Source organism: Siniperca chuatsi, linkage group LG9 (genome assembly GCF_020085105.1).
Source record: "Siniperca chuatsi isolate FFG_IHB_CAS linkage group LG9, ASM2008510v1, whole genome shotgun sequence".
NCBI classification, from domain to species: domain Eukaryota; kingdom Metazoa; phylum Chordata; class Actinopteri; order Centrarchiformes; family Sinipercidae; genus Siniperca; species Siniperca chuatsi.
The window spans coordinates 16,119,826-16,132,174 of NC_058050.1; the positions used below are offsets into that span (position 1 = coordinate 16,119,826).

General features: G+C 41.8%; 1 protein-coding gene across 9 annotated transcripts; it reads left to right on the forward strand.

Moving 5' to 3' along the window:
* Window positions 1-1,551: 1,551 nt before the first annotated feature.
* On the forward strand, window positions 1,552-12,284 carry LOC122881417 (NF-kappa-B inhibitor delta). Of its 9 annotated transcripts, none has more exons than XM_044207614.1 (14): window positions 1,552-1,979; window positions 4,625-4,870; window positions 6,778-6,913; window positions 7,626-7,753; window positions 7,848-7,881; window positions 8,509-8,699; window positions 8,812-8,996; window positions 9,520-9,625; window positions 9,739-9,885; window positions 9,992-10,043; window positions 10,203-10,360; window positions 10,722-10,838; window positions 10,966-11,130; window positions 11,263-12,284. In XM_044207614.1, exons 3-14 carry the CDS (start codon window positions 6,883-6,885, stop codon window positions 11,332-11,334), a joined length of 1,386 nt encoding a protein of 461 aa, XP_044063549.1. In that variant the 5' UTR covers window positions 1,552-1,979; window positions 4,625-4,870; window positions 6,778-6,882; the 3' UTR covers window positions 11,335-12,284. The 9 variants fall into 9 exon arrangements, with proteins under 9 accessions (XP_044063549.1, XP_044063552.1, XP_044063551.1 ...); XM_044207617.1 differs by having other exon boundaries at window positions 8,815-8,996; XM_044207616.1 differs by having other exon boundaries at window positions 7,851-7,881.
* Window positions 12,285-12,349: the final 65 nt, after the last annotated feature.

The window sequence follows — 12,349 nt, forward strand, 5'->3', positions numbered from 1 at the left end:
AGGCCGGAGCGGAGACTGGAGAGGCGACCACGGACGGTCGACCAGGGACTTGGGCCGGGCTGGAGATAGACGCGACCTCGGGCGGACGACCAGGAGCCTGGAGACGGCGAGAGGCCGTCGCGACCTCTGGCGGTCGACCAGGAGCTTGGAGACGGCGAGAGGCCGGAGCTGGGACTTGAGAGGAGTCCTCCGGGCAGGAAACCGGAGCGGACTCTGGCCGGATGCTGACCTCCGGGCAGGAAACCGAATCCGAGACTGGAGAGGAGTCCTCCGGGCAGGAATCCGGAGCGGACTCTGGCCGGATGCTGACCTCCGGGCAGGAAACCGAATCCGAGACTGGAGAGGAGTCCTCCGGGCAGGAATCCGGAGCGGACTCTGGCCGGCTGCAGACCTCCGGGCTGGAATCCGGAGCTGACTCTGGCCGGCTGAAACACACACTGGAGAAGACAGGCGCTGGGATACCAAGTCCAATAGGGAGAATGGTCGAATACAAGTGGTGGTGAGTCCGTGAAGTGTATACGGGAAGATAGCACTAATCTGTCCTTAATACTAACGAGACCGGACACTGACTGAAGTGAGGAGCTGGGTTTTATAGGAAGTATAGTGGCTGATGAAGTGCAGGTGTGTGAAGGGTGACAGGTGCTGGGAATTAACAATCAGGTGAGGGAGTGCAGAGTGACTGTGATGAGTATAGTGGCTGGTGAGACAAAGACAGGTTGTAACAGAACCCCCCTCTCCACGGCCAGCTCCTGAGGGCCGAAAGACCCCCCCCTTCCCCCGACACCGCGGCCTGTCCCTAAGGGCCAAGCCGATCCGGGGAGCTTATCGGAATCCGGTGCGTCGGGCGGTCGACCAGGAGCTTGGAGAAGGCGGGACGCCGGATCGACCTCGGGCGGTCGACCAGGAGCTTGGAGAAGGCGGGACGCCGGATCGACCTCGGGCGGTCGACCAGGAGCTTGGAGAGGCGGGACGCCGGAGCGGCCTCGGGCGGTCGACCAGGAGCTTGGAGACGGCGGGACGCCGGAGCGACCTCGGGCGGTCGACCAGGAGCTTGGGCCGAGTTGGAGGCAGGCGCGGCTTCTGGCGGTGGACCAGGGGCTTGGAGACAGCGAGAGGCCGGAGCGGAGACTGGAGAGGCGACCACGGACGGTCGACCAGGGACTTGGGCCGGGCTGGAGATAGACGCGACCTCGGGCGGACGCGACCAGGAGCCTGGAGACGGCGAGAGGCCGTCGCGACCTCTGGCGGTCGACCAGGAGCTTGGAGACGGCGAGAGGCCGGAGCTGGGACTTGAGAGGAGTCCTCCGGGCAGGAAACCGGAGCGGACTCTGGCCGGATGCTGACCTCCGGGCAGGAAACCGAATCCGAGACTGGAGAGGAGTCCTCCGGGCAGGAATCCGGAGCGGACTCTGGCCGGATGCTGACCTCCGGGCAGGAAACCGAATCCGAGACTGGAGAGGAGTCCTCGGGCAGGAATCGGAGCGGACTCTGGCCGGCTGCAGACCTCCGGGCTGGAATCCGGAGCTGACTCTGGCCGGCTGAAACACACACTGGAGAAGACAGGCGCTGGGATACCAAGTCCAATAGGGAGAATGGTCGAATACAAGTGGTGGTGAGTCCGTGAAGTGTATACGGGAAGATAGCACTAATCTGTCCTTAATACTAACGAGACCGGACACTGACTGAAGTGAGGAGCTGGGTTTTATAGGAAGTATAGTGGCTGATGAAGTGCAGGTGTGTGAAGGGTGACAGGTGCTGGGAATTAACAATCAGGTGAGGGAGTGCAGAGTGACTGTGATGAGTATAGTGGCTGGTGAGACAAAGACAGGTTGTAACAACAAGAAAATAAATTGTATTAAACAAACAATCTAGGAGCCAAAAAAACAAAACAGTAGCCCATCAGAATTCAAAACACAGCAGTGGAGCCTGCTCTCGATCTCATATCAATTGACAGGTACAATAATATATTGCGTAAAAAGGTATGTATGTTTTCTAAAGCTGAAAATACTTCGTTTAATTATGTTTGTAATTATGTAACATTTGTGTTGAGATTGGAGTAAACTATTTTTTACTTATGATTAGTTAATAAGTATAAAATGCAGACTTTACACTGATTAAGTTTTCACTGACAATATGTAAGTAAATATTCCTTTACTTATTTATTTTTTTATTTATTTGTCTATTTTACTATTTTAGGGTTGTGTTTAGTAATACGTTGATTTATAATGGTGTGTTAGTTTTGCCTCTTTTATTGAGATACAGAACAATATTGAAGATAGAGATTTATTTACTTTTTGTCATTTACTGAAGTATTGCAACCTTGCACTTAAGGTAATACATGTTTTATTGATTAGTTGATTAATTGCTCAACATTGAAGGAGATTTATTCAAGTACAGTACAATGTTGAGGTACTCTGCTTGATCATTTCTATTATACTACTTACAGTATTGTTCAAAATAATAGCAGTACAATGTGACTAACCAGAATAATCAAGGTTTTTAGTATATTTTTTATTGCTACGTGGCAAACAAGTTACCAGTAGGTTCAGTAGATTCTCAGAAAACAAACAAGACCCAGCATTCATGATATGCACGCTCTTAAGGCTGTGCAATTGGGGTATTAGTTGAAAGGGGTGTGTTCAAAAAAATAGCAGTGTCTACCTTTGACTGTACAAACTCAAAACTATTTTGTACAAAAAAATTTTTTCTGGGATTTAGCAATCCTGTGAATCACTAAACTAATATTTAGTTGTATGACCACAGTTTTTAAAACTGCTTGACATCTGTGTGGCATGGAGTCAACCAACTTGTGGCACCTCTCAGCTGTTATTCCACTCCATGATTCTTTAACAACATTCCACAATTCATTCACATTTCTTGGTTTTGCTTCAGAAACAGCATTTTGATATCACCCCACAAGTTCTCAATTGGATTAAGGTCTGGAGATTGGGCTGGCCACTCCATAACATTAATTTTGTTGGTTTGGAACCAAGACTTTGCCCGTTTACTAGTGTGTTTTGGGTCATTGTCTTGTTGAAACAACCATTTCAAGGGCATGTCCTCTTCAGCATAGGGCAACATGACCTCTTCAAGTATTTTAACATATGCAAACTGATCCATGATCCCTGGTATGCGATAAATAGGCCCAACACCATAGTAGGAGAAACATGCCCATATCATGATGCTTGCACCTCCATGCTTCACTGTCTTCACTGTGTACTGTGGCTTGAATTCAGAGTTTGGGGTCGTCTCACAAACTGCCTGTGGCCCTTGGACCCAAAAAGAACTATTTTGCTCTCATCAGTCCACAAAATGTTCCTCCATTTCTCTTTAGGCCAGTTGATGTGTTCTTTGGCAAATTGTAACCTCTTCTGCACATGCCTTTTTTTTTAACAGAGGGACTTTATGGGGATTCTTGAAAATAGATTAGCTTCACACAGACGTCTTCTAACTGTCACAGTACTTACAGGTAACTCCAGACTGTCTTTGATCATCCTGGAGGTGATCATTGGCTGAGCCTTTGCCATTCTGGTTATTCTTCTATCCATTTTGATGGTTGTCTTCCGTTTTCTTCCACGTCTCTCTGGTTTTGCTCTCCATTTTAAGGCATTGGAGATCATTTTAGCTGAACAGCCTATCATTTTTGCACCTCTTTATAGGTTTTCCCTCTCCAATCAACTTTTTAATCAAAGTACGCTGTTCTTCTGAACAATGTCTTGAACGACCCATTTTCCTCAGCTTTCAAATGCATGTTCAACAAGTGTTGGCTTCATCCTTAAATAGGGGCCACCTGATTCACACCTGTTTCTTCACAAAATTGATGACCTCAGTGATTGAATGCCACACTGCTATTTTTTTGAACACACCCCTTTCAACTAATACCCCAATTGCACAGCCTTAAGAGCGTGCATATCATGAATGCTGGGTCTTGTTTGTTTTCTGAGAATCTACTGAACCTACTGGTAACTTGTTTGCCACGTAGCAATAAAAAATATACTAAAAACCTTGATTATTCTGGTTAGTCACATTGTACTGCTATTATTTTGAACAATACTGTACATCATTAGATTTCAGAGGCAAATAGTGAACCTTTTACTCCACTACATTTATATTTCTGATTCTGATATACTTGACAGCTAAGGTTACTAGTTACATTAATCACACATAAACATGAGATCACCTTATGAAATATGATACATTATTGTAGATTAAACTACCAAACAATTAGTTCAAATGTGTTAAAATTACTTCGACCTGGACCAACCACAATATTAAAATGTTCCTTATTTGTTAATGTATTAGTATAATATCCAATATTATATTAATAATGTACAGATAGGAGCCATACTGCATAATAGGTTCTTTTACATTTTATACTTAAATATATTTTGTTGATAATACTTGTGTGCTTTCACTTAAGTAACTTTTTGAATGCAGGACTTTTACTAGTAAAAAGGTGTTTTTACATTATGGTATTGCTACTTTTAATTAAATGATCTAAATACTTCTTCCACCATTGTCCCTAATCATGATGTACCTTGGTGTTTATTTGTATACTGTAATAGCTGTTGTTCACGTAGCTAATAAATGTTTATCACATCTCTACTTTCGACTTGGTTTGAAGTGTGGCTTCCCCTCTGCTAGAGGGCGTGGACCACAGCTGGGGGTGGTGATGGGGAACAACGTGCTCTGTGTGTACAAGCAGCAGCGACAAGTCAACAAGTCAGTCAGACTTAAAAGCAACCAGAACGTCACAGATCCCTCCGGCTCTGTAAATCAGTTTATCCCACTTTGAACAGACTGGTGACCAAGAGGACGACCTGTTGAAGATTTCAAAGCAAAACCGTTTCTGACATGCACTTTGATAAATGTGAGTATATGTGCTTTTAATTTGTTTGAATGGCAGAATACAGGTGTTATTGCTTGTGTCTCATATTTGTATTGAGTGCAGCTTTGTAGCCTAATGTTGAATGGTTTAACAGTAATGACTTTTTACTTTAGTAAAACTATATTTTAGTTACTGCTGGACAACATAAAGTGCTGTAGTTGTTTTCAACATCCATTAATGGGTTATTGTGTAAGTGGCGGCATTATAATTATATTTATAAGGCTACAACATTACATACCTATCCCTCCATCTTAAACACATTTGATAGATTTCGTTGTGACTTTATTTAGGATCCTAAATATGACTGAAATGAGCTTCTGTAAACTCACAGTGTGTTTTAAAGTTAGACTGTGTTTTCTAGCCAATAGGGCAACATGTGTTTTAGATTAAATAAAGCTTAAAATAGCTGACTGATACCTTCATATACTAGTCTTTCTCTCGGTTTTCGTTGAATTAAAGCATAATTCGGGTGAATCCAAGAGTCAGGACATTTGGGGAAACCCTGATGCAACTCCACCCCAGCTCACTTGTTTTCATTTCCCCTTTTGATTAATGCCAGACAAGCAAACTGTGTGACATGACAACTTAACTTTCTTTGTTCATGCCTTCTTTGACACAGGCCTGAATGATTACATATTTTGTCGTGTGCGCTGGGTCTGTTAAACCACAAAATGAGGAAATTGGCTCTGCACCGCTTCTTTCTTTCTCTACGGAGCGAACCTAAAGAGAAAGGTTGTCGGAATCCCCAACCTCCCACGCACATGACTCAATGTCCAGGGGTTTCCACAACCTCTATTTGAATATAGCACAGAGTAGCCCAAAGCAGTGCGGGGGCAGTTAGTGTAAACCCCAAATTTATATGTGTGTGGGCCAAGATGTCTTCATACTCTTGGACAAGCCATTAAAAGCCATTTCCTCACTTCTAGTTTCTGTTCAGCTGATGTGTCAGAGCAGACTGTTAAGTGTTGAGCAGTTTCTATCATCTGGTAATTCACTCAGCTACTGTTTAATATATATATATATATATATATATATATATATATATATATATATATATATATATACACTTAACATTACAACATTACATCATCTGTGAAAAGGCCAAAGGTGGCATTTTGTTATAAAGATCAAATGAGTCAGGACTGAGTAACCTATAGTAACACCTTCTGTTTTTGAAAATGAAACTTGATGTCACTGAAATGTACTGACTGATGTCATTTATTCTGATAAAGTGACCTTTATGGTGTGGTGGGGGCACATCACACACAGCAGCATAAGGGCTTATTGTTTATGATAGGTTTTCAGCTGGAAGACAGAAGTCTAAACTGGCAGGTCCGTGAACTCACTTTTCTCTCTCACAGGCCGGATTTGCATTTTTTTCCCCGAAGTACACCCTCTTTGTATTTGCTCTGCCTAATGGAGGTGTCTTGTCCCTGTGTGGCTTACCACAGCAATCAACGTTCACAGTCTTTAAAGAGAAAGACAACTGACAAAAGAATATATCACTCTTCTTCAGCTCTGCCTCCCAGACATGTAGGTGCAATAGAAAGCACAAGGCAACAACACGTGTTGAGGTGACGCGCCTGTGACACACCAAAGGCAGGAAGATGTGGTTTGCTTTTCTGTTAGCGTAATGGAGCGAGACAGGAAGATGTCATAGAAAATAAGCAGTGGCAATCCCATGCTAAAGATTTTCTGATTAATCTGGTTTGCATGGCCGCACGATCTGTGTTCCTAATGGAGGAGGTTTCTCAGAGCATTAGCTTTGTACTCCGGTTCCACAGACAGGGTGGAAATATCACTTTATCTTTCACGTGTGGGGTGAAGTTTTTGTCAGCTGGAAACATCAGAATTCTGTTTTGTAATATTTTTTCCTATTTTTCTCATAGCCTTTACCTGTTTAATGGAAATGATACTTTTGTATCAGAAGGGGGAAAACACACTCATAGTATAATGGATTTGATATTGATGTACTTCATCTAACGGAAAGCACCATGGAGAAACTGAGCAGGCAGTATCATCCAAGTGAGAACATTTTAATGTTATTATCTCACTCTAAGAATTTGTCCACACCTAATAATATGCACCTGATAATCTAAGCTTGCAACATGATTTTTATGATCTTCTACAGTCTCACATGTGTCAGCCTACATTTGTATTATTTAGTTTATTGACAATTTACCGCTTTAATAAAGCCAAGCCCTTCTTGATGAGATGGAAAGTAACACTGTAGATATACTCCAGTAAGAGTAAACAAGAAACTAACATTTGCAGACACATAGAAGCTATCCATACTCTACATCATCTATTCTATTGTTTATTTTCTACTTGACATATTTTGTGATTAATAGGTACAAAAAGAGAGAGATCACTTGATAGTGAAAGCTCATAGTCTGTTTACATTTAAGTAAAAGTTTTTGTCTATTGATTAAATCTGTTTTTAGCCACAGATTTCATGTTCTGAAAGGACAAAACAAGTTTTGTAGTTTTGCATGAGGGATTTAGAAACAAATACTATAGTTTTTCAATCAAAAACACCAAACATTCTTTTGGTCCAGCTTCTCCCATGTGAGGATTTGCAGCTTTACTCTGTTTTGTTTGGGTTTTTGACTGTTGGTTAATGAAAACAACCATAACTGTCTCATATCCAAACTTTATTGATCTCCAATATCCATCACATGTCAACAAAATATATGACCAAATAATCATTCCTTTTGGAATAATTTTTCTTTTTTAGCGCCAAAAGAGAAGCCGTGTTGCACTCTGCCCACAGTGAAGAAACTCTTGGAGCAGAAGAGAAGACGTGAAACATCCTCTGTGCCCTCCTGCTCTACGGCCAGCACAAGTCCTGTTCCTCCAACTACAGTAAGGCAGCACACAGAGGGATTCAGTATCTCACTAAATATTATATCGAAAGATGCGATTGTTTATGATTTCTTTTTTTTTTTCTTTCTCCCAGCAGTTGTCTTCATCAGAACCATTTACCTGTACAGGTAAGAGTAGGACAACTTCTGCACAACACTTAGAGGATGACAGTCTGGTGACATTCTATATTTTTCTCATTGGCCACAAATCCCATGAAAAGACCAAAACTAACAATAAATTGATCCTAACACATGTTGTGTGTGTAGCTAAAGCCTGATATAGCTTATTCCTCTGTGCCATAGAGCTCCATTGTTGTCCAAAAACTATTACAAAACACATCAAGAGTCTCACTGTTGCACTGGGTCCCCAACAAATACACATTTTTTCCTGTTGGAGTAACATTTCCTAAAAGCTACAGTGCCCAACTGATTTAGGAAAGTATTTAGCCTTTTTAATAAATGAAAGTCTGTATTTGTGGCTTGTTTATTATTAAGATTTATGTCAACACTTGGAACAAATGTGCTTGGAGCTGAGAGCCACATACAGGGTAGGGAAGTTAGAAAGTACTGAGAAACAGACTAACACATTGTTGGTTTTGGTCTTTTCATGGGATTTGTTTGTGACAATAACAAAAATGTGGAATATCACCAGCCTTGTCCTTTTAATGATTTTATCTTGAGCATAATGTCACACATAGTATAAATATTACTGAGTCATCAGTGATGAATAATAATAATCTGCCCTCTCCATTTTAGGCGCATCAAGCAGCTACTCAGACATGGCAGTGAGCTATGAGCAGTGGACTCCAGCATCAGAGTCTACACTCAGTTACTACCCCAGCAATCCAGGATCCAGCTATGCTGCAGCCTACAACCTCCCTATGACATCTGAATACGGCACACAGCAGCAGGTCCCGGGATTTGGAGAGACAATGTCTCAGACATATGTAAGAGAAATTCCTTCGTTGTGGGCTTCCACCTAACATGCTGTATTTGTTTGTAAGTGCATAATCATGCCTTTATGTTGTTGGCTTCAATTAAATCCTGCATTCCTTTTAGCAGGAGTGCCCGATGACAGTCGCAGATCCCAGTATGGCTCCATCTTGGTCACTTCTTAGTCCCAGTCAGACCGCACCGCTGGGTTTTGGTTCATTGATGGATGCAACCAAGCTGGAAGAGGCCAGGATGCTGCTCAGTGGGATGGACTACAGCAGAGCCACCAGGCAGGATGAAGACGGAGACACGTGAGTGCTTATGAGTGAATGCATGTGTAGGAGTATGTTGTGTGTTGTTATATGAGTAAACTTGTAACTGGCAAATATGGGCTCTCTCATTTTTCTTTGAGATAATAGAATGCAAAATTACACACACACACACACACACACACCAAAAACTGCTCTGAACTGTTAGTTATTCAGCATATTTTGTGAAAGAAGATTCAAAACAAGACACATTTTCTTTCTGGACTTGCTTAAACCGACAGCTGACATTACTGTGTTGTGTGAACGCGCATATGTGAATGCACAATTTATTTACTTCCAGAGGAGTTTCATTTTCAGTCATAAGCTAAAAGTGAGAGCCAAGTGTGCAGTTTGGTAATCCTAGATGTCAATGAGTCAGCCACCTAATGCTCGGTGATTAGAAATTCAGATAAAATGGAAAGACAAATTCAACTGTGAAAGGGAATGGGGTGAAACTAGTTTTGGGGATTACCACACTTTTCGAGCCTCATTTAAACAGATTTATCATGTGCTCTTGTTCTGTCAGCATCCTGCACATCTACACTGCCAAGGGGCTCAGGGAGTGTGCTTTTGCTGCTGCAGAGAGGCTGAGGGATGTGGGCAGGCTTGATGCCAAAGAACACAAGGGAAAGGTATGAACAAAAAAAGTACAAATTGCTCTTCTTAAGTATTTTTTTTATCACAAACATGAGCATGGGATTATAATGTCTCAAAATAAACTTTTATAAAAAATGTGCTTGTGCAGACTGCTTTACTGGTGGCGGTGACGGCAAACCAGCCAGAGATTGTGCAAGATCTGCTGTCATTAGGAACGGACATCAATGCCTGTGATGTCAAAGGACAAACTGCCCTTCATCTGGCTGCCCACTATGGCTTACCTGGGGTTCTGCAGGTAAAGCAGCAGCCATATTGAATTACTTTGGCATGGCTATCACACAGCAGGGCAGAAAAGTTAGCTACGCAGAGCAGACCTTAAAAGTGATTCTTTGTTTTTGTAGGCAATTCTGTGTAGCAGGCCGGCTGTCAACCTGGAGGCCCGCAATTTTGAAGGTAATTTAATGTTTTACCTGTTGTTATTAATATGCAAATAATTAACCAACAGGGAAGTTGTGTTAACATAGCCGTACATTATAATTGGACCAGCACCAAAATGTTAACTTCACCAAAGCCTAAATTCTAATGTTACATGTGTCTTCCTCTTTGCCTCAGGTATGACTCCTCTGCACTGTGCAGCCATTTCTCACAGTGTCACCATGAAGGCTTTGTCTAGCAGTGGGCTGGCAGATCTTAGTCTTCAGACCAAGGCTGCGGAGAAGCTCTCCTGTGTGCAGATGCTTCTCAATGCAGGGGCATCCCTGCTCAGCCAGGTACAGCACAGCTCTCTCCCTTTTCTGAATGTCCCGTGAGCTACTTTGCTAAAACATAGGCCTAGATCCACAGATGATCACAGAAAACTAATGATGAGTGAATGGACAAATTAGTAGCCAGTAGGTCAGCAAGCAGGTACAGAAACATCAAAGTCCAATATGCTAACCTGACCTTTCAGTCAGAATGTGCAGTTCATAGGGGAAGTGCCCAGATTTGATCTAACCATTATGATGTCATAGTACAAACCAATCCCCCCCCACTCTCTCTTTTGTTCTCGCTTTCTTGTTTGACTCTGACTTGTTTCATTATGTGTTTTTTTTTTTTTTTTTTTTTACATCACTTCCAATTCTCCAATTCCAGGAAATCAAAAGTAACAAGACTGTGCTGCACTTGGCTGTAAAGGAGGGGAACATCGATCTGGTGCGTTATCTGCTGAGGATTCCCCTGTCAAACATGAAAGACTTTGTCAACTTAAAAGTGAGTCCCACACTGACATATGACATATGCATGTGTTTGTGGTTTTATGTGTATGTACAAATATATACTTCACACATACCTGACTGTAAACAGCCTGAGTCATGCAGCATTTTACCTTTTGCCATAGGCTCATGGTCACACAGCTTTACACATGGCAGCTGGTCTCCACGGTAACCCCTACCAGGAGGAGATCCTGCGGCTGCTGCTGAGCAGAGGAGCTGATCCCAGCATCCGCAACCTGGAGAACGACCAGCCAGCTCACCTGCTGCAGAGTGGCCTCCAGGGAGAGCAGGTAAGCTGCCTATCATTTTAATAGCCAGCAAGATCCATACTGTTCAGTCCTGCTGTTTCAGTTTTTTTTTTTTTTTTTAAATCAAGGGTAATTCATTATCATTATTCACTTAATTTATCTTGTCATTTCTAGCTCAAACTCATGTTGAAGAAACGAAGCACTTCTTCTCGTCGACGTATCGTGTCCTTGCAGGACCAGGAATGATTTGAATCACTTGTAATCCCCATTTGGAGGGAACGAGTCTTTTATGATGTAGTCTCTGTTGAGAAGGGGATTTATTATTACGTGGTTTTGGGAGTCTCTGGCCTATATATTGTTAAACTAGTTTGGCATATTAATCTCTAGATATAATTCACATTGGATTAGATAAATTATGCTTTAATGCATAAATTTTAAATTATCTGCTTAAGTGCTTTATTTATTTTCCTACGCACAGGGTGAAATATTCATGTCTAGGTGAAGCATTTCATTTTTGGAATGTGATATCCTCCATCGCACCTTTTCACAAAATGCTCCTGCTGTTGCTGACAAATTGGTATGTGTTTACAATTCTGACTATTAGAGACACATTAATTTATGTATTTATTTTTTTTTTTGGAATGGATATTTAACATTTTGAAATGAAAGCCTTTAAATGAACAGAAATCAACAGCATTAGTGATCTTCAAAAAGTAGAAGGTATAGATGGTGCTGTGAAAGGTGGAGTAATAATTTTCCTTATAGGCCACACTCCCAGCTCAATGTTGATTTCTATGAAATCGTTTGTATGATCTCCAGGACAATGTCCCTGAAACCCGCCTGACTCTCTTGTCAAAACCCCCATCGTGATAAGTTATCATATTGACATTGAGTGATGGTTTTGATTTCAGTCAGCATGTGTTCTTATGTTATGAATGCGTGTGTTCAAAATGAAAATAATCTATAACATAATTGAACTTTCTCTCTGTATGCATCATACTTGTAGAACATCAGGTGCAATTTATTTTCGTTGTGGAAAAAGAAGTTTTACTGTGTAAAACTTATGTATTTGAATATGATTGTGACAAATATGATATTCTTATCACAGAGACATTGCATGAGTAAGTGCAGTGACAAATTTTCTGACTAACTGTACATTTTGCTCATGAGGCATGAATAAAACAACAATAACACTGCATTGAAAGTCGCGTTGAATTATTTTGATGTTCAGGGCACCCTTGAACAGTCCCACTTACATTTG